The 25,334-nt window shown below is 31.6% G+C and overlaps 4 protein-coding genes across 10 annotated transcripts; 2 read left to right on the top strand and 2 right to left on the bottom strand.

The window, feature by feature from the left end:
* Positions 1-4,023: 4,023 nt before the first annotated feature.
* Positions 4,024-8,263, top strand: LOC110631453 (probable protein phosphatase 2C 40). Of its 4 annotated transcripts, XM_021779287.2 has the most exons (5): positions 4,059-4,171; positions 4,523-4,591; positions 5,874-7,082; positions 7,214-7,478; positions 7,925-8,263. In XM_021779287.2, the coding sequence occupies exons 3-5, from the start codon at positions 5,883-5,885 to the stop codon at positions 8,050-8,052; spliced, it is 1,593 nt and encodes a 530-aa protein (XP_021634979.2). In that variant the 5' UTR covers positions 4,059-4,171; positions 4,523-4,591; positions 5,874-5,882; the 3' UTR covers positions 8,053-8,263. The 4 variants fall into 4 exon arrangements, with proteins under 4 accessions (XP_021634981.2, XP_021634979.2, XP_021634980.2 ...); XM_021779289.2 differs by lacking the exon at positions 4,523-4,591 and having other exon boundaries at positions 4,024-4,171; XM_021779286.2 differs by having other exon boundaries at positions 4,063-4,591.
* Positions 8,264-9,429: 1,166 nt separating this feature from the next.
* Positions 9,430-10,888, bottom strand: LOC110631467 (heavy metal-associated isoprenylated plant protein 35-like). Its single transcript, XM_021779305.2, has 3 exons — positions 10,715-10,888; positions 10,551-10,626; positions 9,430-10,355 (listed from the first exon to the last, which is right to left on the bottom strand). The coding sequence occupies exons 1-3, from the start codon at positions 10,763-10,765 to the stop codon at positions 9,625-9,627; spliced, it is 858 nt and encodes a 285-aa protein (XP_021634997.2). The 5' UTR covers positions 10,766-10,888; the 3' UTR covers positions 9,430-9,624.
* Positions 10,889-13,079: 2,191 nt separating this feature from the next.
* Positions 13,080-16,609, bottom strand: LOC110673927 (uncharacterized). Of its 4 annotated transcripts, none has more exons than XM_021837174.2 (8): positions 16,301-16,609; positions 16,156-16,194; positions 15,949-16,002; positions 15,767-15,820; positions 14,461-14,514; positions 14,305-14,376; positions 14,095-14,188; positions 13,080-13,190 (listed from the first exon to the last, which is right to left on the bottom strand). In XM_021837174.2, exons 1-8 carry the CDS (start codon positions 16,346-16,348, stop codon positions 13,120-13,122), a joined length of 486 nt encoding a protein of 161 aa, XP_021692866.2. In that variant the 5' UTR covers positions 16,349-16,609; the 3' UTR covers positions 13,080-13,119. The 4 variants fall into 4 exon arrangements, with proteins under 4 accessions (XP_021692866.2, XP_021692864.2, XP_021692868.2 ...); XM_021837172.2 differs by lacking the exon at positions 13,080-13,190 and adding an exon at positions 13,216-13,687; XM_021837176.2 differs by lacking the exon at positions 13,080-13,190 and adding an exon at positions 13,216-13,514 and having other exon boundaries at positions 16,301-16,607.
* An 822-nt stretch (positions 16,610-17,431) lies between these two features.
* On the top strand, positions 17,432-21,260 carry LOC110631464 (vesicle-associated membrane protein 724). Its single transcript, XM_021779300.2, has 5 exons — positions 17,432-17,883; positions 19,561-19,702; positions 19,841-19,961; positions 20,662-20,724; positions 20,818-21,260. The coding sequence occupies exons 1-5, from the start codon at positions 17,694-17,696 to the stop codon at positions 20,965-20,967; spliced, it is 666 nt and encodes a 221-aa protein (XP_021634992.2). The 5' UTR covers positions 17,432-17,693; the 3' UTR covers positions 20,968-21,260.
* Positions 21,261-25,334: the final 4,074 nt, after the last annotated feature.

Below are 25,334 nucleotides of genomic sequence, written 5' to 3'. Positions count from 1 at the left end.
AAGAATATTGATATCTATGTCTGTATTTTAATATATTTTCCTAATAAATTTTAATGTCATAGTAAAATATTTATAAGCTTAATTTTAGTAATTACAAGAGGTCACCTTGTTAAAAAAAAATACAAACTTATAAATATTTCACACTGATATTAAAATTTATTGAGAAAAAAGCATTAAAATATAAACCTAAATATCAGCATTCTTAAATTGATAGAGAGCCAAATAACTTGAAGATAATAAAATTGTTAAAAAAAAATGAGAAGAGAACTAACTGAAAAAATGAATGAATGTAGTAAAAAAAAATAATAATAAAGTCCGGTTGGTTTTTTTAAAGATAGAAAGTGTAACGCCCTCACTTTAGGTAGTTCCGTACATTCTACTGTTCCGATGACTAACGTTTGATCAGACAGTCAAGATGTCTGAAACCACACTTAAGCTAGAGTGAGGAGTTATAAATTGATTTAATAAAGATTAAGTAAAATTAAAGGAAAATAAAATAAGTGAAGTGTAAATCGGTTAAATGAGTAGGAGGTCCCGATGATGGGTAACCTTACCGGGAAGTAACTTAAAGTTCAGTTGTCAACCCCACACTCATGAGAAACCCTATGAGACATTTATTTGGGACTAAATTAAAGGATTAATGACAATGAAAATCTTAAGGAAATGCGAGAAAATTTAATGCCAATCGGTAAAGACAGTTATAGCTTGATGAACCTAATGAAAAGCATTTTGGTCATTTCACTTGGAGAGTTAACTTTTGACCAGAATGTCAATTAAATTAAGTGAAATTATTGTGATAAAATATGAAGAAAAATTTTGATAAAAATTCAAAAGAAATGTGTAATGGAAAGGAGAAAAGAAATAAAGGAAAAATATAATTGAATTATGACATAAGCATGATGTTATGATGATCTCATTAAAATTTTAATTACACTAAATGAAGATAAGTATAAAAGAAAAGACAAAATAATTAAATGAAGTCTTCATCTTCTTCTTCCTTACGTCTTGGCCGAACCACTCTCTTCCAAAGCCTTCCACCACTGTCAACTCTTCCCAAGCTCAATTTTCTTCCTATTCTCACCATAAAACCCATAAGTCCCAACATTAAATTTTGATTATTCACCTTGGTAAAGAGATTGAGAGCAAAAAAGAGAGGATAAATTGAAGAATTGGAAAGCTTAGAAATTTGCTAAGAGAGATAAGTGCAATCAACCCTTAAATTAGTTGTTTAATCCTTGCAAGTAAGTTGATTTGAGTTGAATTATGCACATAAAATGAAAGAAACCATGCATATAGAGGGAAGAGGAATTTTGGTTCACTTGAGGGGGCTAGGGTCTTTAATGGTTTTGATGAAATTAAACTTATATAAAAATGTTGTTTGATGTATATATATATGAATTTTGATTGAAGTTGCATTAGATTTCATGAATTTGTAAAGAAGTGAAGTTAGGGTTTTGAAGAAATTGGGAAATTGGTGCTATGGTATGAAATTGATGTTGTTAAGGTCAATTATTGACAAATTGATGTGTGTTGGTTATGATTTGAAGTTGGTTGTTGAATTGAATTGAAAATTGGAAGTGTAATCTTTGTGCAGGATTTCTGGACCTCTGAGTCTAGTCGGATTATATGGCTATAAGTAAAGTTAGACAGCTTCAATTGGTATGAGGCCGATTGAAGATTAAACTTAAGACATAATGCCACAATTATCGTGAAAAAACCTTACTCAGAAACTGACAAGAAATTAGCCTAAGTTAGGCTTAAATCCGGAATTGATGTTCTAGACCTGGGCAGAAATGACCAAATGAACAGTGTATAGTAATTTAGTCATAACTTACTATAGGAAGCTCCAAATGACCTGATTCTTGAACATATGGAAACCTGAGATATATGAGAACATTTTTCATGAAGATTAGGAATCCTAATTCTGACCCTAAGCCAATTAAATTGCTAAGCAAAGTTAGTCCATCAAACCTGCTAGAACCAAAATAACTTGGAAATTCTAGATTTTAGGCCATCCGACCAGTTGTAGTAAAAATGTCATAACTTATACTACAAAACTACAAATACAATTATTCCAAAGCTAAAATGTTTATAACACCTAGAACTACAATTTTGATGTTTTGACCAAAATTCAGAACCAAATGCAACTTAAAGAAATTACTAGGATAAGTCAGAAATTACCAATCTGGAAATTCCTGCATTGGACAGATTGGCCATTTGACACCCGGATAGTAAATGAATCATAACTTTTAGTAGAAAACTTCAATTGGGATGAGTCAAATTGATATGAAAACTTAAGAAATATAGCTAAAATTTTGGTTTAGAAGCCCTGCTCAAATTTTGAGTGTAAGGACCTCAAATATGAATTGCAAAGACTGACCTGAATCTGAAATCCTGAATGTACTGGGTTATGAGTCCAGGTTGGTTAATTAGCCATAACTCACCCTATACAACCTCAAATTTAGTGATTATTGAACTTGTGTAACTATGAGATACAGGGAACAACTCATATAAAGAACACTAAGCCAAATTGTGGTTGTAACTAGTCCAAATAGTTTGACAAAGTTGAGTTCCAGAATCTGCCCTGTTCTATAACAGTATTAGTCACTAGACCAGTACTTGGTAAATTGTCCATAACTAGAGTTAGAAAAATAGAATTTGGTTTAGTTATAATCAATTCAATAGAATTGATTATTAAAAATTCTAAATGAATTTTCATTTAAACTAAACATTTAAATATTATATTTATAAATTAATTCCACAAAATTTTGTGGAATTCATTTCTGCCAAACACTACCTTATAGTTGAATATAAATTTATTAAATTGAAATAAAAATTTTATATCCAAATTATGATTTCTAATTCTTTTTATAGGTATTTACTATTTGTTAAATTAAGAAAACATTATAGTATTAAAAAAATTAAAAAATATTATTTTTTATGTACACACATTAATATTTTTAAATTTTTAATAATTTGATATTTTAAAATAAAAAATATATTATAAATTATTATCATTCTATTAATTATATTAATTTTATAATTAAACTCAAGTCTAACATTTTATGTGAATTATTAGTTTTTGAAATAATATATATTTATCTATTTAAATATTTTTCTCATATGTATAAAATTTTTATATGCTTTGTACTAATTATATATTATTTAAAAATTTTAAATTCATATAATTTTATTATATATTACATATTAATTAAATATTTTTTTATAAATAAATGAATTTAAAATTTTTAATAATATTTTTCGTTGTTGCGCGCACGGATATATATATATATATTCATCTTTAATTAGAACTAATTTATTTATTAATGTAATAATTAAAAATTTTAAAAATATATTTATAATTAAAAAATATAAATTGATTTTATATAAAATATTTTTTACGAACTTGTGAGAAATTAAATTAAAAAAAATTTTAAAAACACTAATAATAGAACTCATATGTTTAGCAGATAAAAATTAATTTATTTTCTTTTTTTTTCATAAATTTAAATATAATTATATTAAAAATATTTTTACTTAAGTAATTATATAATAAAGATAAAAATTTATTAGATTTGTTCAAAAAGTGATTCATATAAATAAAACATCTTGTTATTTTTATAAATAATATAAATCATCAAAATATTTTTATAAAATTTTATTTTAAATTATATTATAAAAAAATTTAATTAAGTAGAATTTAAATACTAATAGAATTAAAAATTTTAAATTTATATAAATTTAAAATTAAATTAAATAATAAAAAAATTTATAAATACTATAAATAATAAAAAATAATTTAAGCAAAATTAATGTTTCTTTCACACATTGATATATTATATAAATAATGATAATTTTTCAATTAAATGAAATTATACGTCATGCCACTAACCTTACAATATTTGAAATCATTTGGTTACTGAATTATCTAATTGATTATTTGGAGACTCAATTTATTTCCTTAATAATTAAAAAAAAAAAAACCCAAATAACAAAACCAAACCGATCCAGTGCCACACAAAATGTACAGAGAAATGGCAGTGTGGTAATTTAGAAGAGGAAACGCGGCAATCTCGGGGAGAGAAGTTGAAGAGAAGTACGGTCATAGAATGAGTCTCTGATGGGGCGAAGAGACGAGAAGAAAGAGAGAGTTCAAAAACAAGCGTTACTGGTAATGGTTGAATCCTTTTGATGTGGACTCAAATTTGAGCCAAAGAAAAATTCCTCTGGTTATGGCAAAGACCCTTCTCCACCATCCATTGTCTCCTCTCTCTCCCTCTCTCCAAGCTCTAAAGCAACGCTTTTGACGTTCCTCTTCGATACAGATTCTCCACTAGTCTTTTTTGTTTCCTTCTATTTCTATCTCTCTCTCGCTCTCTCTCTCTGCGTGACTCCTTCTCTTCTTTGCTTATTCCTCTGCTTTTATATTTTTTTTTTCTTGGCTTTGTTATTAACTCACACCCTTCTGCTCATCGTTCTCTTCTCTTCACTTACTCTTCACTGCTTATACTCTGTACTGCAGAGATATACTGTCGCATTCTGGTTTCACGGTTTTCTTCATCTGGGCATCTTGGAGGATAAAGAGTCTGGGGTGGGTCTGGGTTTTTTCTTATTCTTTGTGTGTTTTTTTTTAATTGAAATACTTTATACGTTCTTGTTATACGTTCTTGTTCTGTGTGTTTGTGTATTTCTGTTTATTTCGGCAGTGTATTGCTTTGGGGAGTACTGAATTTTGGACAAAAGTTGTAGGCTTTACTCTTGCTCTGTTGATTCTCTAGTTTTGCTGATGTTTGAGTTGATTGCCTTAATTGAACTTCTATTCACATTTAGCCTTCAATAGTATTTTCTCATGTTACGATACCAAAATAAATAACTCATTTAATCTAAGTTTCTTAGAAAATTGAAGGAGAGCAATCTGCCTGAGTATGTCTATGTACTTACTGATAGTCGGTTCTAGGACCTCTAAACTTTGGTATAGCGAAGAGTTTCTAAGAATGCTTTTGACGTTATTGATCTTTTCGGTTATCTTTCGTGTAACAATTTGCTTTTGTTCTTGGGTTTTATCCCTTGTGCTCTAAAGTCTCCCTTTCTCCATTTGAACTCATCAAAAGGGTTTATAATTTTTAGAGTTGAAATCTATCCTATTACTGTGATCTGAATGATAATTAACACTTTTTTATGTTTCAATTCTCGAATGCTTTCACCCACCATGAGAGGATGAAGGATTAAAAAATTGAAGTTGGAGGAGATTCTAGGTTCGAAATGAAATAAAGCTAATTCTTTTAACAGATCTTTGCTTTGTTACCTACACGCAAAGTTAGATATTTTAACAGAACTAGCAGCCTAATAAAAAGAATGAGTTGTGGTTATTGTATTAAATGCTGTTTCTTAAAAGACCATGGATTTATTAGAATCTTCCTGTAATCAAATTTCAATGCTTTAATTTCTGGATTTTAGACAAAGCCTGGTAAATGGAGATACACTCGCCATATGCTAGGAGTGCTTTTGTGATCTCTGTTAGTCGATATGTCTGTTAGCTCATAGGTTCATATGGATGTGTTTTTACTGCAAATTGCAAAGAATTGATGTCTCCTGAGATCTTTTTTTATAACTGACCAATGATCGACCTAAGATGTTCCTCATGATTTACATCCATAAATTACTTCTAAATAGCTGTTTGTCTGTGTTTTCTACTGTCTTTTCTTAGCTTTATAATTTGTATGTTTCTGACTGATCTTCAGATGACAGATTGGGGTGTCATAGTCACTGAATTATGTACATGCTAGACTTCTGAAATTTTGAATTTATTTATAAAATTTTTTTCAGCATTATTATTAAGGATATTAACATTGCATTTGCTTCCATTATTTTAGTCATAAACAATGAGAGGGGCAAATTCAATTAATCCTGAGGGAGAAATCAAAGTGAGTTTTGGCTATCATTGCAATGGCCCCAGTGGCAGCTCTTGTATGCTTTCCAATGGGTATGAAACCCTGCAGAGCACTAAACTCTACAGGAATAGCAGCTTCTCTTGCTTGTCTGGTGCTGCCTTAAGTGCTAATGCCACTTTGGCTAACACCAATATCTGCAATGGTGTGATAGGAGCAGAAATACTTCCCAGTTTGGACTCCCCAAATTCATTCCGAAAAGTTCCCTCTTCACCAACCCTTTCAATGTTGGACATATTATCATCTTCTCTCCAAAGCAGTATGTCAAACTTAAGTTGCAGCCCATCCACTTCAAGTCCACCAGAATATGATTCTTATTCTTTAAAATCAATGAGTGCTCCTTCTAGAAGTGAAGGCTTTCTTAATGCCATTGAAGTTCAAGTTGCAGGTGGAGCTGCGGGTGAAGACAGGGTCCAAGCTGTCTGTTCTGAAGAAAATGGGTGGCTTCTTTGTGCAATCTATGATGGCTTTAATGGAAGAGATGCAGCTGATTTTCTGGCTGGGACATTGTATGAAAACATCATCTTTCACACCAACTCTTTAGACTGGGAATTGAAGCAGAATGTAACCAGAGCTTCCAATGGCATGTCTCTGGATGGGTCCCTTCAACATCCTCCAGAGGCCGGTGATCATAGTCTTGGGGGGAAAAGTCCATCGGGAAGTCTTAATAATAAGAATTCAAATATTAACTTAATCGCCATGAATGGAATGCATTCCAAACTGGAAATTTCATCTGATTCATTTAGGTATGAAGTGCTTGATAGCCTCCAGCGGGCTCTTAGTCAGGCTGAGAATGATTTCTTAAACATGGTAGAGCAAGAAATGGAGGAACGCCCTGATCTAGTTTCCGTAGGATCTTGTGTCTTGGTTGTTCTTCTTCATGGAACAGATTTGTATACACTGAATTTAGGTGATAGTAGGGTTGTTTTGGCAACATATAATGGAGGCAATGTGGTGAATGGGTATGAGCAACTAAAAGCTGTCCAGCTCAGTGAATGTCACACTGTTGACAATGAACTTGAAAGAACCATGCTATTGAATGACCATCCTGATGACCCTGCAACAATTGTTTTTGGTAAAGTGAAAGGAAAATTGAAGGTCACTCGAGCTTTTGGAGTTGGTTACTTGAAAAAGGTTAGTACCATTTATTGTATTTAGCTCCTTAATCAGGCTGCATATAACAATGAAGGATTGCTATGCCTTAAACTGAGATTATTGCAAAGATAATGTTCTAACTTATCTTGTAATATACTTCTTTTTTGCAGAAAAAGCTAAATGATGCTTTGATGGGTATCCTTCAAGTTCGTAACCTCATAAGCCCCCCATATATTTCTACCCAACCATCAATGAATGTGCATAAAGTATCAAAGTCTGATCACTTTGTCATAGTTGGGAGTGATGGATTATTTGACTTCTTCAGCAACGATGAGGCAGTAAAGCTTGTCCATTCTTATATCTTGAGCAACCCCACTGGTGATCCAGCAAAATTTCTGTTAGAGCAGCTTGTGGTGAGAGCAGCAGATTGTGCAGGTAACTTTTCTGGCAAGGTTTTTATCATTCTTCTATGTCTATTTCATTCATACCAACCAGTCTTTCTCTTTTTATTTGAATGCTTCTTTTCATTTTTCCGCATTGTGATTAAACACTTCAAATGTTTTGTATTATTGCAGTCCATTATAAATGATAAATGATAAATGCAATTCAAATATATGCTTTGCGCCCAAAGACATGCCAATGCAACTCACATTGTCACACGTATCTGAGCATATGCTCAGTATAGGCTGCTCCCTACCCAAAAAATAACAAAGAAAAGGATGAATCTTTGATTTTCTAAAAATTTCATCAAGTAGCTGGCAAAATGGTAACTGGCACACTAATTTTATGTGCTTAATTCTCCAAGTATTTATTGACCTTTATAGTATGTACGAAGCTTATTGCTCATCCAGATATCAATGGCTTAAATATTCTTGATGCAGGTTTCAGCATGGAAGAATTGATGAACATACCAGCTGGTAGGAGAAGGAAATACCATGATGATGTAACTGTAATTGTGATTGTTCTTGGAACAAATCATCGCACTTCAAAGGCATCAATGCACGTGTAGGTTTTTACGCGACTGTTTTCTGTCTTAATAAGGTGGTTATTATCAACAGATTTCAACTTGTATATAGCTGATGTTGGGCACATGATCTGTACTGTGGAAAAAGATTATCATCTGCAATTTTGGTACAAAACCCGACCTATCTTTGGTGCAAGTACATTGGATTATATTTTTTACTTTCAATAAAAATATTGAAGTTTTAAAAGCAAAATAATTAATCTAACTTTTTCAAATGTGCTATTGTTATATTGCAGTTGGCTTTTAAGATTAAGAATTGCTTTCTTTCTAATGGATGGTCCAGCATTTTCATTGTTTCCCTTCTTTTTATGCCAATATGATCCCACTAATCTCTGCTCACATCATCTTCCTGGTTTATCAGCCTCTCAAAGCTTCTAAAGGTGGAGCTACTATTATAACATGCTAAAGTTTTTCTGTTTTTGTATCTTTATTTCACTGGTTTCTGCAAGCTTTTAGGCCCACAAGCAAATGATGCCCTCTATAATCAAAATACCTAACTGAGAATCTTGAACTTAGATATTGCAAATGATCATGGGAAACCCAAACAATGAGCAGCAGTGTGTTTCTGAATTGTATTCTATAATCGGATTCTCTGAACAAGTTCCCAATGGATGGCATCGTCTTTCACCATTGGAATTGTACATATGTACTTTATTACCGAACTCATGGATGGGAGTGACCTTCATTTTTAAATTTATTTACATTGGCACCAAAAAATATTCTGTGTTCTTTCATAGGCTTCACCAATTCTAAAATATTCATTATTTTATTGGGTCCAAATATATTCTTATTATCATTTATTACAATCTATGCTTTCGCTTCTTCTGTCAGACCAGAAACAAGAAAAACGTATACTTTGTTTTTTTTCTTGAATACCATTTTTTTTTTAAACTGAAGGTTATCCTTCACTGGATAAAGTCAGAGGCAACAAAAATACAAGAGAATCTCCAGGTCACAAATAAAGCCATATCTGGTTCCAACCAATCCATTAAAATAAGTTCATAACTCCAAATTCAAAGGCAAGAGTCAAAGATGAGAGGGAGCATCATCATCAGAAATCGAATTGTATGTTATTGTTTTGGTTTCAAAAAATAAAGAAGATGGAGAGCATATTAAAGTTGAAAGCTTGTTATGTGCATTTCTATGGAATTTATATTTGCTATACCAAGCCCACGCGAGCATTTTAAGCAGTTATTGATATAAATAGGAATTTTGCAGAATTAGATTATAGAAAAAGGTAGTAAATTTTTGCAAATTCAAATTAATGAATATTCTACAGCATGCGTGGAAATTATGCCAACTTCAGGTTTATTTAAGATCTTGTTTGCAAATTTGCCTTTGTCAATTAATTTTGAACAAGAATAAGAATAAAACAGGTTACTGTGAAGCTTTCATATTATAGGCTTTTAGTACATTTCCGTGCAACAATGCACCATTAGACAAGAACATGCACAAGCTCACCGCTCACCACTCACACCTCAAAAAGAAGCAGCCAAAACCCCCACAATAAAACCCTAAACCGTCTTTTGGCCTTCTCTCTTCCTCTGAACAGATTGATCACATGATGGAACATCCATTAACATTTTCATCACTGAAATAGTAGAAAGTGTCCAGTGGGGTCACTTGATTATATCTACTTGGATGTGCATACATTGGGACATAATAGAAAGGACCAGGACTTTCCCTAGGGTATGCCATACTGTAACTTGATCCGTACATTGGAGGAGTGATGAGCCCCTGAGCGAATGGAACCGAAAGATGACGTGTAGGGATGAGATTATTCGGGCCCACAACTTGTTCCATTCCCGCCCCTTGAATTTGATATCCAATATCTGTAGCTGCACTTGAAGTTGGTGAGCCTGAACCCGGATAATTGTCGCCATTATCACCTTTTTGCCCATTCTTTTTCTTCTTTTTACCTCCACTTTTGGTAAACCCACCACCACCCTCATTTTCACTAGTAGTTTTCTTCACCGTCGGTAGCTTACGACCATCGGTGGAATTTTCCGGTGACTTACCAACTTCTTTTGTCTTTTCACTCGTTCCCTCCTCACTGAATTTAACAGAATTTTTCCTTCGATTATCATTGAAATCATGGCTTTTCTTGGGGTCCCTTTGCTTCTCGGACTTTGCATTGGTTGATTCTTTTTCCTTTGAAGCGAGTTTTTGAGGCCAAATCTCTGCATGCTTTCCTGTTTTGATGAGTTTCTTGATCAAGGTCTCCACTTCGATGTTGCCTGTAACTGTGACTTTTTGTTGCTGTGAATCAACTGTTGCTATATAAACACCTAAAAAAGGAAGGAAAAAAAAATATAAAAAGCAAGTGGTTACCACAAGAGAAGGGTTGTGTTGTTCTCATTTTTCTCCAACAAAATAAAAACAAACCAAAATGTTCTAATTCCTTGGTGTCTATTATAAGTTGATAGCCACAAAAACAAGAATAAAAAAGAAGCAGAAGAAGAGGATTCTCTTTTGTTGAGTACCATCGATGCCTTGTAGAACTTTCTTGACCTTTCTTTTGCAACCTTGGCAATGGATAGATACTTTCAGGACCCATGTCTGAAAAACAAAGAAAATGGGAGTTTAAAAAAGAAAGAGCGGATTTTGTAAAGATCCCAGTTGTTATATTAAAGAAATGGTGAAAAACCTGGCATTTTAGAGCTTTGGAGGGTTCTTCTCCAAATGTTGTTGTAGCCATCAGAAGGGATCGATGTAGGAGACTGGTGAGACCTTGAAAGAGGCCGGGCGAGAGAGTGCTGACTACTTGGCTAGCTTTAAGCTTTTACTTTTTGGAAGCTTAAAATTAAGAAGACGGCAAGGAATAAATTGTCCGAGACTTCTTGAGAGTCAATTTTTTTGGTATAAATTACCTTCTTTTTTTTTGTCGTAATTAATTAAAATAATAATAAATTGGCTTTATTTTTCTCTTTAATCATTAATTAAGAGTCTAAAAAAACAATTAATGAGAGACGAATGTATTAATAAGGATAAAAATTTAGAAATAAAAATGTTTATTTATAATGAAAATAAAATTTAGAAATGAAAAAATAAATTTTTTATTAAATTTTTTTTATTTTTATTAATAACAAAATTTAAAAATAAAAAATAAAATGTATAACGAAATTATAATTTAGAATATTTTAATTTATTTTTTAAAGTTTACATGAAAATGCTGTCTATAAAAATACAAGTAAATGCACAAATCAAGTCTTAATGAAATTTGAGCTAATTTTTTAGGAATTAAAATTTTTAAATTTAAATTTTACTAACATTAAATTATTTATTTGGTTACTTTCAATTAAAAATATATTATTATGTCATTATTGTAAAAATATGAGTGAAAATCAAGCGGTTTGAATTTCTACTCAAACTCGATTAATATTTATGATATTTAAATTTATCTCAAATTAATTAAAATTTATTTTAACTTATTTAAATTTGTTTTAAAATTTAATTATTATTATTATTATTTAAATAATATTTAAATCTATTTAGATTTATAAATTTAATTAATAATCTATAAATATATATATTTTTAGTAATAATTTATATTTTAAAATTTTATAAATTTATAAAATGTTTAAATTAATTTTATTTTAAACATATTATATAAAAATTTATCAATATTATTAAAAAATATATTTATATTCTATTAATTATTAATATATATATGAGTTTTGAATATCAGTATCCAACACTTAAAATTCTAAACCAATACATATATTATTTACTAAATCGAAACGTATGTCAAATCCAATTACTCCTTTCTCATAAGTATAAGCTTTTTTTTTTATCTTTTTTATTTAACTATATTAAGTATCTTTTTAATTCATATAAAAATAGAAATATTTTAATAAGACAGAAGAAATATATATTATTTAAATCCGTTTAAAAAAAAAAAATCCCTACAGTTGCCACCCATCAATTCCATTCACTTGGAACCGATCTACGTCAATGTCCCCATATAAGGGAGGAGATAAAGAGGAAGAAGCTCATTTAAAGTCCTTTAAGATCTCCAGGGGAAGGTGATCTGCCCCTCATAACAAAGTTTTGGTCATGTTCAAGAGGTGCCATCAGTACTTTCAAGAGTGTTGAATTAATGTCAGAACTCTGAGAAGTCTTCATCTTTAATACAAATTCATATCAATGGCAACAACCCTCTGAGAAGGCACACTAGATTGAGGTGCCCTAACACGTAAACAATTTTCTTGGAAATTTGTGAATATTAATGTGGGATGGACAATCCACTTCATTATTGACACCTTCATTAATGTGTGGAAGTTGAGAATTAATGATTTTATTGATTAACTGCTATAAACTCGAATTTATGAAAAAATAATTTAATAATTTTAAATTAAATATTTACATTAAAATTTATATTCATTCGGCTCTATAAAAATATATTTACTTTTATTTTTTACATAAATTAATAAAATATAATTAATTTAGTTAAAATAATAAAATTTATTTAATTTTTTTCTAATATATTATTTGCTTATATTGCTTCATTAAAAGTTAAATAATTAATGTTACTAAAATATTCTTGAAACTAATAAATTTTTTTTAAGCATATTAAATAAAAGTATATTAATAAATAAAATAATAATCTATAATTTGAGAAAATAAAAATAAAAAATTTATTTTTACAAAATGAATGAAGTATTTATTATTTTAATTAATTATATATATATATACTTTAATTAATTCTAGACAATTTTAATATAAATATTTAATCTAAAAAAAATCATGCTTATATTAGGTAAGCCTAAATATATAATATTATATAATCACAACACAATGAAATTATGTAGCTCTTTTATGTTCAATAAATTTTACTCCATTTCACTGAATTTGTCATTATTATATATATAAAATTTACTCAATTATTTATATAAAAAATAATTAAATAAAATAAAAAGTAATTTAATCAATTATTGATATATTTTTATAAAAATAAGATTATTCAATATTTTTTTAATTATCATATAAAACTTAAATACCATAGATAAAAATTAACAAAAATCAACAGTACATTATATTATGACTTACAAATCACATCCTTATATCACTTAAACTTTCAAATCCACCAACGACAAACAAAGGCCAGCTTACCAAAGTATTGCCTGCAGTGCCAATTACATTTATACCTTCAGTTAATTAAAAATAAATAAATCTAACAACACAGAGCGAAGCAGTGCCAATTACAAATAACAAAATACAATTCAATTGCACACAAAGCCCATTTTAAGAGGCTAATCACAGATAATCTAATAATGGACCTCCTTAATGACGCAAGGATGATCGTCTCTACTTAGATATTAATCCAAGGGCCAAATCAATTAATCAAGTGGCAGTCTAGCAATTTCAGATGTGAGGCAGTCAAAAGTGATCACTCAGCACCCAATAGAATACCCTCCATGATTTTCTCATTTACCAAGAGCACGCATCTGCAATAGAGCCTCAGGAGGGTAGTAGCATATCAGGATGAAACTCTGAGTCGTCCCTATATTACCTACTCAACATCAGTCATACACCACATTGCCCAGGATACTCAAAAACCAAAATCTTGATGGGAATTTTAAAATATAATTCTTCATAGAGAGAGAGTCTGGAAGACAACCTATTACAGTGATGAGAGATAAATTTTGGTCATCCTGGAAGAAAATTCTGACTGATCTTAAACATGGAGATCCAGGGTTTAAACTTTCAGAGTCTCTCGACCATCTAAATTGCTCAAAAAGTTCAAAGAAACCGAAACGCCCATTATGAAAGCAACATCTTAACCAGGCATTCACAAGATAATAAAGATTGAATTCTACATTGGAAGGCATTTTAAATGAAATACATATGCAAATGTAAATCGCAAATTTCAGGTGAAGTTTGTGCAAAGCAGTTGGAGATTTTGACTCAACTGCCATAGAAAATCACAGAAAAGTAAATTCGGAGATGGATGCTCTTCTCCTCTAGAAGAATAAAATACAAGAAATACACGCTCCAAGACTACCATCTAGTTTTCAGCCTTCTTACCAATATCCTCCTCAGTTGAAGCATGTATTTCCTCATCTTTTTCTTCAACCTTGGGATCTTGGACCTCTTCAGCATTTCCTGGGCTATCCTGAAGCTGCATAGGTTCATAATGGATCAACCTAGGTGCTTGTATTGATTTCCAAAAGCATTTGAGCGATGTCAGGGGGAAAAAATTTAGCACATATGGCAAAGACAGAAAAGTAAACTTACCCCCAAATTCTTCAGGCTAGTAGTAACGTCTTCTTGTTGCTGCTGGAGTGTATTCCTAAGCTCTTGAAATTCCTATTGTTTATTCAAACAGGAATATATTTACCAAGACATAACCCCTAAAAGAAATCAGAATGGTATTCTAAGAGCAACACTTACTGATCGAAGTTGCTCCACCTCAACATTCAATGATTTCTTCAGTTCTGACAACTCCTGCACAAAGAAAAAATATAGAAGGGACTCACTACAATGAAACTAAGCCTCAATACCAAATTCCCAACTAGTGGGATGAAATACATATTATCAGAGATGACCAGTCCAGAGAAATAAAGAAATCAATGACATTCATTTTTACTTGACCTAGTTTTAATATTAAATAAATCAATGCCAAGTTTGTAAAACCACATTGAAAGAAAAGGGAACACAAGAGCAACAGAGGGTGAAACTCTGCTTTTCATCCCATAAAATAGTGCATCCACTCCGGATTCAAACATTACCAAGAAAATTGGCGCATATGGGAGTTTATCTCTAGCAATGCTGATTGATGCACATCAAGCAATTTCGTGCGTATTGACATAGAAATTTTTACTGAATAGACTAAGCTAAGAATTCCAGCAAACTCACACACCCAGGCAAGTATTTAATGGTGAAACCCTTTACATAAACTCCATCCTGATATACAGGCATGGTACCAGAAGAAAACTACTTCAGAAACTTAGAATTACTTTGTGCAAAAGAAATATTTAGGATCCATAGGCTAGTAAAAAAAGAACCAAGTCCGTTGAGCCAAGCCACAAAAGAAGAAGTAAAACTCTAGATGAACCGCTGCATGCAGCTCAAGTAACAATTGAATATAAAACTTAAGTCAAGTCTAGTTGCATTTGAGGGGAGTGTTTGAGTCCCACATCAGAAAATAACAAGAAAGAAATTGAAAGTGAATATATAGCAAGGAGACCCATGTTAAATTGGTTTAAGCCATTTTGATGGAAGCAACCCGAGGTGAAACAACTAACAACTAAATCATGGTGATAGCCTTTAGCACTCTCTGCATAAGAGAAAATTTCACAATCACTAACCAACTCAACCTAAATAGAGTGCCTATATTATGTTATAAAGAGTTCTAGAGATTTAACCAAGGCCATGGTTACCCCTGATTCCTGACTACAGAGCCTGACAATATTGCTTAGTTGCAAGCCACCAGGCATTATTAATCCTGCCAACTTATAAAAGTTTTCCGATCAATTGTCACAAATTCTTACAAGGTCTACGCTACATCACCAAGTTTTCAATCTCCAAGTTCATATTATTGTGATCAATTCATCCTTAGTAGTTCATGCAAGTGCTATTCGTACCCTGCCATCACTGACGTTATTCTCTAATTTCCATAAAAAAGTAGAAGCATCAGAATTCAGAATATTCAAAACCAATCTACAATAGTCAAGACAGATACACAAGCAACACTTACCTCACGATATATTTTTACTTGGGTGTCTAACTTTGATCTCCAATTTTGCAAATCCTAAAAAGCAAATAAAAATGTACTCCCAACAATCAAAATATAGCCACGGCAAAATGGGAGAAAATCTAGAAAACACAAATAAAGATACTATATTTATTTAAAAAAAATAAAAAACTGAAAGCATTTACCAGTTTTAAGCCTTGAATTCTACTGAGAAGCTCTGTTCTTGATTCATTTAATTCCTAATAACAAAAACAGTAACAACATTTCCGTAGCTAGTTTGGCAAATCCCAGAGATTTTGGGCGGGGGGAAGCATTTCTGAGGACCCAAATAACAAAATACAAATCACAGAGAAGTAAATTTTCTTAGCAACTAAACAAAATAAAAAGTGTACCGCGATCTTCGAACCAATCGGAGTAATATTCTCCCTCTTCTGCAAAAAAAGAGATGAAGCAAAGACTGAAATTCGAAAGAAGGATGAAATGAAGAGCTAGATCTAAGTGTAGAAAAATAGAGGGAGAGAGAAAGAGAGAGAGTACAGGAGCAAGGGCAGGAAGAGGAGGAGTGGAGGAATCGTAGTTGGCCATTTTCGGATCGAATAAATCGGGTTTCGATGGATTTAATAAATAGAAGAGGGGGTTTAAACTTTATTAAAGAGAATTGCCAAACGTTGTCTAGACTTTGAATGTAATATCTATGCGGAGTAGATCACCAAAAACTCAAATTTGAATTTGGGGCTTGAGGACGCGTTTGGGCGGGCAAAGCAAAAATGCGATTTTATCTGCTTCAGCCTTCACCTGGGTTTTTATTTTTTTATTTTTATTTTTTTTTAATTCTCAATGGACAGACATAGATCACGATCAGAGCGCTTGATTATAGAGGAGCACGCGTGGGCCCTCATTATGATTCTGATTAATCACGATGGATTGGATCCGATCCGATCCGGTCTTCTTAAAACTCAGCATGCCGAGTTGGTGAAAGTGGGCCCAATAGTATGTTGAAGTGGTAAAAACTTGCCCACATACACCATCATCGTCTCCAGTCCACTGTATTTAGATGGAGAGAAAATAAGAGAAACATAGTTTTATTTTTTATTATTTTGCGTTTTGTTGAAAGAAAATAAGAAAGGGTGAATTTTAAGTGAAGAAAAGTAAAAAAAGAAAATATTAAAAATTATAAATATATTTTTATAATTTCTTTTCAAAAATTTAAAAGTAAAATAATAATAAATTATAATTTTTTTAAATAATTTCTTCTCTATATCTAAACATTAGAAAGAAAAATCATTTTCCTCTCATTATTTTTATCATTTTTTATTATTTTTTCCTTTAATCCAAACGCATCACTTAAAAAAATTTCTTCTCAGCACGACATTCAGACTATGAAATTTATTATACACTCATTACACAGGAAATTTACACATTATTTAAAAATTTTAAATATTTTTTATATTTAAAATTTTATAATTATTTTATAATATATTAATTTTGAATTTATCAATTATACAACTGCTTCAAATATCTAAATACAAAAAAATGATATTCACATTTTAATATTAATAAATTAATTAAACGCCGTCAATGGAGAAACCTGTCGCTTCAATTTTTCTCTTTTTATTTACTCCGTCAAATGGAGTTTATTAATAATTTTCAATTGTTCTTCCAGAAGCACGCGTTCAGAGGAAGCATTCCCAGAGAATACGTCGTCGTTTACCTCAATTAGCAGGAAAATATAATTCAAAGAAATATATTCTTTCTTCCAATCAAAGAAAATAAAGGCACAAACACGGCCTAGAAAACGCTAGCGTTGAAGTTGGAACTTGGAACCGCAAAAATCTCTCCCCCTTTCTCTCTTCCTCCGTCTTGTCTAATCCTGTTTGGCAAATCTTTGTCTCACAGCTCGGCCCGAGCTGACTCAGCGCAACTCAAGAAAATGAGTCAGGAATCTTTCATTTACAGCTTCGTAGCAAGAGGCACCATTATTTTGGCCGAGTACACCGAATTCACTGGGAACTTCCCGGCGATCGCAGCTCAGTGTCTTCAAAGATTGCCTTCCTCTAACGACAAGTTCACCTACAACTGTGACCACCACACCTTCAATTTTCTCGTTGAAGATGGTTACGGTAATTTAATTTTGGTCTGCAATTTTCTTTTTCTGTTTCTGTTTTATCTAGGGAAATAAGTAAAGCAGATAGCAGAGTTGAATTCTATATGGATCTAGTTTGAAAACCTGCGTCTAGTTTTGGATTTAATTGGTTCGATGCCAAAATTCCATCTGTTGGTTTTTTTTTTTTTCCCTCTTTTCACTTTTGTTAGTGTTTATTTGCTTATTCAGTTTCAGCGTTTGGTTTCCGAGAAAACTTAGCAAAAAGAAACTGTTTGTTTTCTATGGTCTAAGTGAGCTAGATAACCTTGTACGTCCAAAACATAGAGTATCTCACTTCACTTCCATGCACTGAAGCGTCAATTGTATAAACTCCAAAGGCTAATGGGTTAAGTTGTTTATATTTATGTGTGGAGAGATATTTATTAATTGAAGGCGTGAGTACAATTTATCCAGGTTCTCAAAATTTTCTATATGTCCACTAAGATTAATGAAAGATTTCGTCTAGAAATTGTTTCTACAAAATTTATGAGTCAGAATGAATGGAGGGTATGGACCTTAATTGGAACAAATTGCACTGCCAAATGCCAATAGATGGATCATGGATGTGGTGAGTTAAGCTAGCATGATTTAAAATTGTCATATGAGAAAATTATAATTGAAAATACAATGATCTCTTGGCTTGAGATTGGATGGTTCAATTATATGATTTTATTTTTGTTGAATATGGAAGCTGTGATTAGGCTGTATAGAGAAATCAGAATGGAATCTATTCATATTCATGTAAGTTTCTTACATATTCCATCCTTTGGATTTGAGTTACTAGTTCCTGATTGAACCATCATTGCTAAAGGTTAGCCCCTTGGGGGTTGAAGGGCGGCATTGACATTGCTAAAACTTTTATTCTTCATATTTCAGGTTGAGAAATTTTATTAGCAATGTTTCCACTTGAAATAATCTTAGGCTCCATTTGGATAGATACGAATTTGAAAATAAGGAGCATTTGAATTCGACATTAAAGTATGTGTTTATGATTTTTAACATGAATTCAAATTCAACTTTATTTCAATTGCACTCCTATCCAAATGGACCCTCGTACAAAATTATTATTGTTGTCCTTGAGGGGATGTGTAGTTCTAGGCTTTAGCTATATGTTACAAATTCCACGTGTTTAGTAGTTGACTTGTGTTCTGAGAGATGTGATGAGTGATGTGCTTGGTGAAGTTACATGCACAATTATATATGTGTTTTGAGTGCTTGTCATTCTGCTATTTATGCCAAGTGATTTTCGGGTCTATTTGGCATTGTTATTAAAGCTGTTGTTGAAAAAAATATTTCCTTAAATATGCTAGTTAAAGGGTATTAAAAATTAAATTAGAGTTAAATTTGATCTGTTTTAGTTATAAGAACTCTAAAATGACTAATTTTTTTTTTAAAACATCCAAAATGGTGTTTTTCCAAAAAAAAAAAAAAAAACTCTTTTTTTGATCTCTCAACCTCAACTCCAAATGGGACCTTAGTAAAGTCACAATAGTTGTAGCTGCCACCATGACTAATATACTTTACATTTATGAATGAAGCTTCTATTTATCTGGTCTTTGACATAAAGGAATTGGTGTCAAAATGTAGTGAGGAAAGTTTTAAGGAAAGTTTTAATACTTCTATCCCTTGACATCATGCTTTCTGATATTGGCAGCATATTGTGTTGTTGCAAAAGAATCTGTTAGCAAACAGATCTCCATTGCTTTTTTGGAACGCATGAAAGCAGACTTCAAGAAAAGATATGGGGGTGGTAAAGCAGACACGGCTATTGCCAAGAGTCTCAATAAGGAGTTTGGGTACGTGCATCTATGGAAGTCTATCTAGTATTTTACCACCAAAAAAAAGAGAAGGAAGGCATCTAATAAAGAATTATGGATTATTTTTATTATAATTTTATTATTAGAATGTCAGGTGGTATGCTTTCCATTTTTCAGGTCAATTATGAAAGAGCACATGAAATATATTATCGACCATGCTGAAGAAATAGAGAAACTATTAAAAGTGAAGGCTCAAGTTTCAGAAGTTAAAAGTATAATGTTAGGGAATATTGACAAGGTAAGTGAATCATACTGGAAAAGACACATGGTCAGTTTAGCTAATAGCTTGCTTTTTTAGTGCATATTTCAGATGACTCCTTGCAAACATTAAAAATGTGCAGTAAGGAGTGGAAACTGAAGGCGAAATTTTTTGAGCCATAAATGCAAAATCTGGCGGGGAATAATTTTTATAAACGTGTCAAATCAAGATCGAAGTTTTTTGTTCTTTTGGGTCATTCTCCTAAAAGATATGCTTTGATCTTCTGTATTATTGGAATTTGGAATGGTAACTTGAATGCCTGAAATTGGTCATGAAAAATGTGTCTTAAAAGGGGTGGGGAAGCAGGGTTGAACGTGGAGTAATTTTGGTAGTTCATTTAAGAATTTTGTTAGGTGAATGGCCCCAGTATTGGCAGATATTGTTTGGATCTTGGTGTATGTTGTCTACAAGTTAAGGACCAAAACTGAATGAGCTTTCAAATGATACCATCTCTTACCAGTATATGCATCTAATAAAATGTGAAACACTTTGTCTTAAATTCTGTTAGTTCTTTGATCATGCAATTGTTTGTTAGTTTAAATCCTTTATTTTATCTTTCTTTAGTTTAAATCCATTATTTAATCTTTCTCTTTTTGAATCACTAGAATCATGTGACTGACAATTCAAGCAAAATGAGTGTTACATTTCATGCTTAGTTGAAGCCATTTTCATCTTTCAGGTTATTGATAGGGGTGAGACCATAACGACTCTAGCTGACAAAACTGAAAATTTACGCGATCAGGTAGGTTAATAGGATATCCTTGCAAAATAAATTCTTCACTGACTTATTTTCTGGTGCCCAGTGCTTGATTGATATCTTTGTTATGAAATTCAGGCCCAAGCATACAAGAAACAGGGGACACAAATCCGACGGAAAATGTGGTATCAGAACATGAAGATTAAGTTGGTTGTTCTTGGCATCTTGTTACTCCTGGTTCTCATAATCTGGCTTTCCATTTGCCATGGATTTGATTGCACCAACTAGTGTAATCTTCATTCTTCAGCATATATGGAACTCAAGTGCACTCGAATACAAGAAGACTTTACGAGAATGTGTCAAGCAGAGGGAGTTTTGGTTTCGTCAAAATTATTTCTTACCTTCTTTTACAAGTCAGCATTGAGGAATTTGAGAACTGTCCTTAGAAGGTGAGAGAGAGCCGTCTTATGTGCCTGTACTGTCTCTGTATTACAGGAAATTTTTTTTATTCTTTGTTCCTTTTTTTTTTTTATCCTTAATTTTCATATAGAAATAAAATTTTATAAAGCATTCCATTACCACCTTCCCTCTTTTTTCTTTCTTCCCTTCTTCCTTTTCTGTCCTTTTCAGTTTCCCTAAAATTATAATCAGAAAATTTGCACACACTGGCAGTTTGTTTAGTTTCACTGAAGCCGTGTTTGATCGAATCAACTAAATTTGCAATGATGTGTCAATCGCTTGAATCCTGGATGCATACGTTGTAGGATAGGTGGCATAAGGTAAATAATGGCAGTAAATTGTGCTTAAAATTGGAAGGGTGAGTCGGATCCCAGATGCTTTGGCTTCGGAACCGGGAAGGCAGGAACCATTCCATAAAATTTGAGCACAAGGTTTGTTTTTCTTCCGTACGATTAAATTGTGGCTTGTACATGCATTTCCATGATATGGATGCAGGCTACAAAACACGACCCGCAGGCTACAGGCAGGCCACCTGCCTAATCCAATAATCAAGGCTAAGACGAAGAAAAGGCTTGATTTCCGTAAAATTATAAATATTAAAGTATTAATATTTGGTATATCTGAAATAAAAATTAAGATGGGTTGCTCATTCATTTATCCATTCTCGTCAATGTAAAGCAAACTATAAGCAGAACCCCTAAACAACTCATTGCTTTTTTTTTTATTTTTCAAAAGTGTTTTCTATAAATTATAATTATATTAGAAAAAAAATGTAATTTAAAAAATATTTTTAGTAAATATATAAATTTTACTTTAAACAAAAAAATTATTTATAATAAAAAAATTATTTCTTATTAAATGGATTTTTTTTTTTGGCTTTTTTAAGTATTGCCCTTTGTTGTTAACCAAACATATTGCTTTTCGCTTTTTCCTTCTTGCCTTGAAAATAATAAAAATAAAAAATAAGTTAATAAAATAGTCTTAGTTATTGCAATGCATTGAGAATTTTCTAAATAATTTATAGGAATCCTTTAGAATAAATTATTTATAAAAAAAATAATTTAATTAAATTATCATACAATCATATTTAATTTTAATTTCTTTTAAAATGAATTATTTTAAGTTAAAAAACTTAAATTGTTTTATTTTAAACATGAATAGAATAATTTTAAAAAAATAATTAAATTAAATTTTTATAAAATTCTAATTTCCAAACAGTAATTCAAATCAGTATATTCAAGGGTTGAGATTTGCTATCAGATTCAATGAAAAGGGAAGGGAAAAAAATGTATATGCCTCAACGTACTGTAATGGTAATTTCCTTCCCAAAAATCAAAACGCAGAAGCCGATGGAAGTGGGATCATTTCTTTCTTTCCCTCTCTAGTTTATTTTGCTAGGCAAAACACAATATAAAATGTAGATTGTAGAGTAGTTTCTTCAAGCTGCAGCTTCAAGTTCCAATACATCACTTTCCAAGTCATCTTCCATTGCTGCACTTAGTGTGGAAGCTAAGCATAGGCAGATTGACAATGCCACGAACTATAACTATTTATGAATAAACTAGAGTTGAAGTTCAAGGACTATTTTAGGCCGGCATGCCTAATAATTGCCTGTTTATTGACCAAGAAGTACCACAAAGTCATGGCGTGCCAACCACCCCAAAGTTGTTCTTACTATAGCTACCTATGATTTTTGTATTTTAATAAAAAAATACTAACTTTACGGATGAAAATCGTGAAATTTCGAGTTTGAATTAGAGTCTCTCTCTCCACCTCTCTCTCTCTCTCCTATAGAGTCCGATGAAATCAAGCCAGGAACAAGGAAAAAGAAAAGCACATACATTTATATATATGTCTGTGTAGAAGAAGATCGTATTAAACCTGAACATGCATGCAGTTAAAGCTAGCATGAAGCGAATCCGTCTCACAATAAAACCCACAAAAAAATTTCAACTCCTGAAAGTGCATAGGCATGTGGGTTATATTATAGTAATTATAAGATCATGGTTTAGACTAGGGCTTGATGACTGTCCAAATTTTGCACAACATCATAATTGGGCTAGGAAAAAGATGTCTTGGAATATGAACATTAGCTGAATAGTATAGAAAGCTATGTTATCATAGAGAGACAGAAGTTTGGGGTTTATTTTTGAAATTATTGCCAAATAACATTATTAATTAACTTGTTATAAGTGTTGGGTCTCTTTATTTTTAAAGGGAGAACTTAAATTTGATATATTGAAGAAAACATTGTTGGAATAGACAATTATAAACCCCAAATAAATTAATCTTCTGGATCCCTAAACAAAAATAACGGAATAGGCCAATGAATAAAAAAAATTAACTTGAAGTTATTGGCCTTAATGTTAATTAAGAATCCTGCATGTATATTATTTATCGAGTACTTGGCCAAGCACCAGCAGGACTTTTTAGTTTTTGTAGGTGAATGTTTGAAAACGCTTTGTATAAAATCATCGTGACCACTAGCAAAACTCTGATAAAATAGTGAATTAATAGTTCTATTTGATTGTATATATACACAAGATTTCTTGATATGAGAGGTATTCTTATAACCTACCAATGTATTGTATACTTAAACTCCATTATTAATTAATTAATTAATAGGAGAATAAGTAAGAAAAAATAACAAATTGTACATATATATGAGGGGTATTCTTATAACCTACCAATGTATTGTGTATATATATATATTTTTTGACCTCAAAAAAGAAAAGAAGCATGGCATGAATTGACAAGACAAAGGGTCTGGCCATCAAAATCAAACTTATGAGAAGACAAAATAGGATCTCTATTGCCCCATCCTTTCGTCGATAGGATAAGATAAATTTTAACAATTATTCATGGTTGTAACATTATAATTCTTCAACTTTAAAATGTACAATAAAACTCTCCTCTCAATTTTTAAATTTTGCACGGTAAAATCTCTATGACTTTCAGTTACTAATTTTCCAGTTAGATGCTGACGTAAACAAGTGTGGCACTTAATTAGTACTTTTCTTTCCTTTATTGTGCAAAGTATAAAATTATTCTCTCCGCACATGAAAAATGATTTTATCTATAGAAAGTAGAATGATTCAATTTATACATGACTTGAGAGAGGAAAGAGAAATAATGATTAAACTTTATGCTGGAACTGTCCAAGTCAACGTCTAACTGAAAAATTAGTGATTGGAGATTAAAAGGATTTTACTGTGCAAAATTTAAAAGTTGAAGGGATTTTATATTATATTTTTAAATTGAAAGATCATAGTATTACAACTATATAAGTTCAAATACAGTTGTTAAAATTTACCCAGATAGTATATTGTCTTCTTTTCTTTGGAATCATTATGGGATTAGATAAAAATAGCAGCTAGCAACTTCTCCTCTTCTTTCTTCTCTCTCTCTCACCCATATTTGAATCTTCCTGATCAACTTCTTCCTCTCTTTAATTTATTAGAAAGAAGAAAAACCCAGCAAAAGAAACTTACTATTCACTGGAAAAGTGCATTGCAGCCCATTCAAGCGAGGAATGGGCTCTCATTTGCCTAATAACTGGTGTATAACAATAAGTAACAACTGTGCTAGACCTTATTTGCATGGTGGGTTTCAACTTCTCCACGTATAGAGACGTGTTGATAAGAGCCTTATCCACTTCAGATATTAATGGTGGTAGGGGTCTTTACCAATCATGCATGCAAGAATATTGTCATAAATTAGAGTTCAGACTTCAGAGGTGTTTGTAATAAGCACATGTGGTTTGGAGTTTGTGCATGGCTTAGCCAAAAAGGGTTTATTAGTTTCATTCATCGATCTCACCATGTACATAAGCTTTCCTTGCTGATTCAATATATTTGGAAGTATTTACCTCCACAAAGTCAAGAAAATATCGAAGCTGAGAGAGGGTGGGTTCCTCTGCTACGTTTTTGTCCTCTGATATCAGTTTGGAGGCAGTACCTAAACTATGGCTATGGGACTTCAAGTTCGAAATTTCAATTAAAATAAATGAATAAAAAACATTATTATATCAAAGGAAATTGACAAAGAGATGAAAATAAGACCATATCCTAGCCTTAGTAGGAAAATTCAGTTTTGACTATTCCTTAATTTACTAACAATCACTTCAATTGTATCATCATATTGTCTCTAAATTATTAACTTTTGAGTTTAAAGAAATCTCTTTTAAGATGACAATG

This window comes from Hevea brasiliensis, chromosome 15, assembly GCF_030052815.1.
Source record: "Hevea brasiliensis isolate MT/VB/25A 57/8 chromosome 15, ASM3005281v1, whole genome shotgun sequence".
Classification (NCBI taxonomy): domain Eukaryota; kingdom Viridiplantae; phylum Streptophyta; class Magnoliopsida; order Malpighiales; family Euphorbiaceae; genus Hevea; species Hevea brasiliensis.
The sequence above is the reverse complement of the archived record's forward strand: the minus strand, read 5'-3'. Positions and strand labels throughout refer to the sequence as shown.

Bases quoted from the DNA above. Each gene is read 5' to 3' on its own strand.
- LOC110631464 (XM_021779300.2), top strand. From the start codon at position 17,694: ATGAGTCAGGAATCTTTCATTTACAGCTTCGTAGCAAGAGGCACCATT. The intron at 19,703-19,840 runs GTACGTGCATCT...TCCATTTTTCAG, and splicing joins AGTCTCAATAAGGAGTTTGG to GTCAATTATGAAAGAGCACA. The intron at 19,962-20,661 runs GTAAGTGAATCA...TTCATCTTTCAG, and splicing joins TGTTAGGGAATATTGACAAG to GTTATTGATAGGGGTGAGAC.
- LOC110631453 (XM_021779289.2), top strand. From the start codon at position 5,883: ATGAGAGGGGCAAATTCAATTAATCCTGAGGGAGAAATCAAAGTGAGT. The intron at 7,083-7,213 runs GTTAGTACCATT...TCTTTTTTGCAG, and splicing joins GAGTTGGTTACTTGAAAAAG to AAAAAGCTAAATGATGCTTT. The intron at 7,479-7,924 runs GTAACTTTTCTG...TTCTTGATGCAG, and splicing joins GAGAGCAGCAGATTGTGCAG to GTTTCAGCATGGAAGAATTG.
- LOC110673927 (XM_021837172.2), bottom strand. From the start codon at position 16,348: ATGGCCAACTACGATTCCTCCACTCCTCCTCTTCCTGCCCTTGCTCCT. The intron at 16,195-16,300 runs GTACTCTCTCTC...CTTTTTTTGCAG, and splicing joins CTCTTCCTGCCCTTGCTCCT to AAGAGGGAGAATATTACTCC. The intron at 14,189-14,304 runs GTAAGTTTACTT...GAACCTATGCAG, and splicing joins CTAGCCTGAAGAATTTGGGG to CTTCAGGATAGCCCAGGAAA.
- LOC110631467 (XM_021779305.2), bottom strand. From the start codon at position 10,765: ATGGCTACAACAACATTTGGAGAAGAACCCTCCAAAGCTCTAAAATGC. The intron at 10,627-10,714 runs GTTTTTCACCAT...TTTGTTTTTCAG, and splicing joins CCAAAGCTCTAAAATGCCAG to ACATGGGTCCTGAAAGTATC. The intron at 10,356-10,550 runs GTACTCAACAAA...TTCCTTTTTTAG, and splicing joins AGTTCTACAAGGCATCGATG to GTGTTTATATAGCAACAGTT.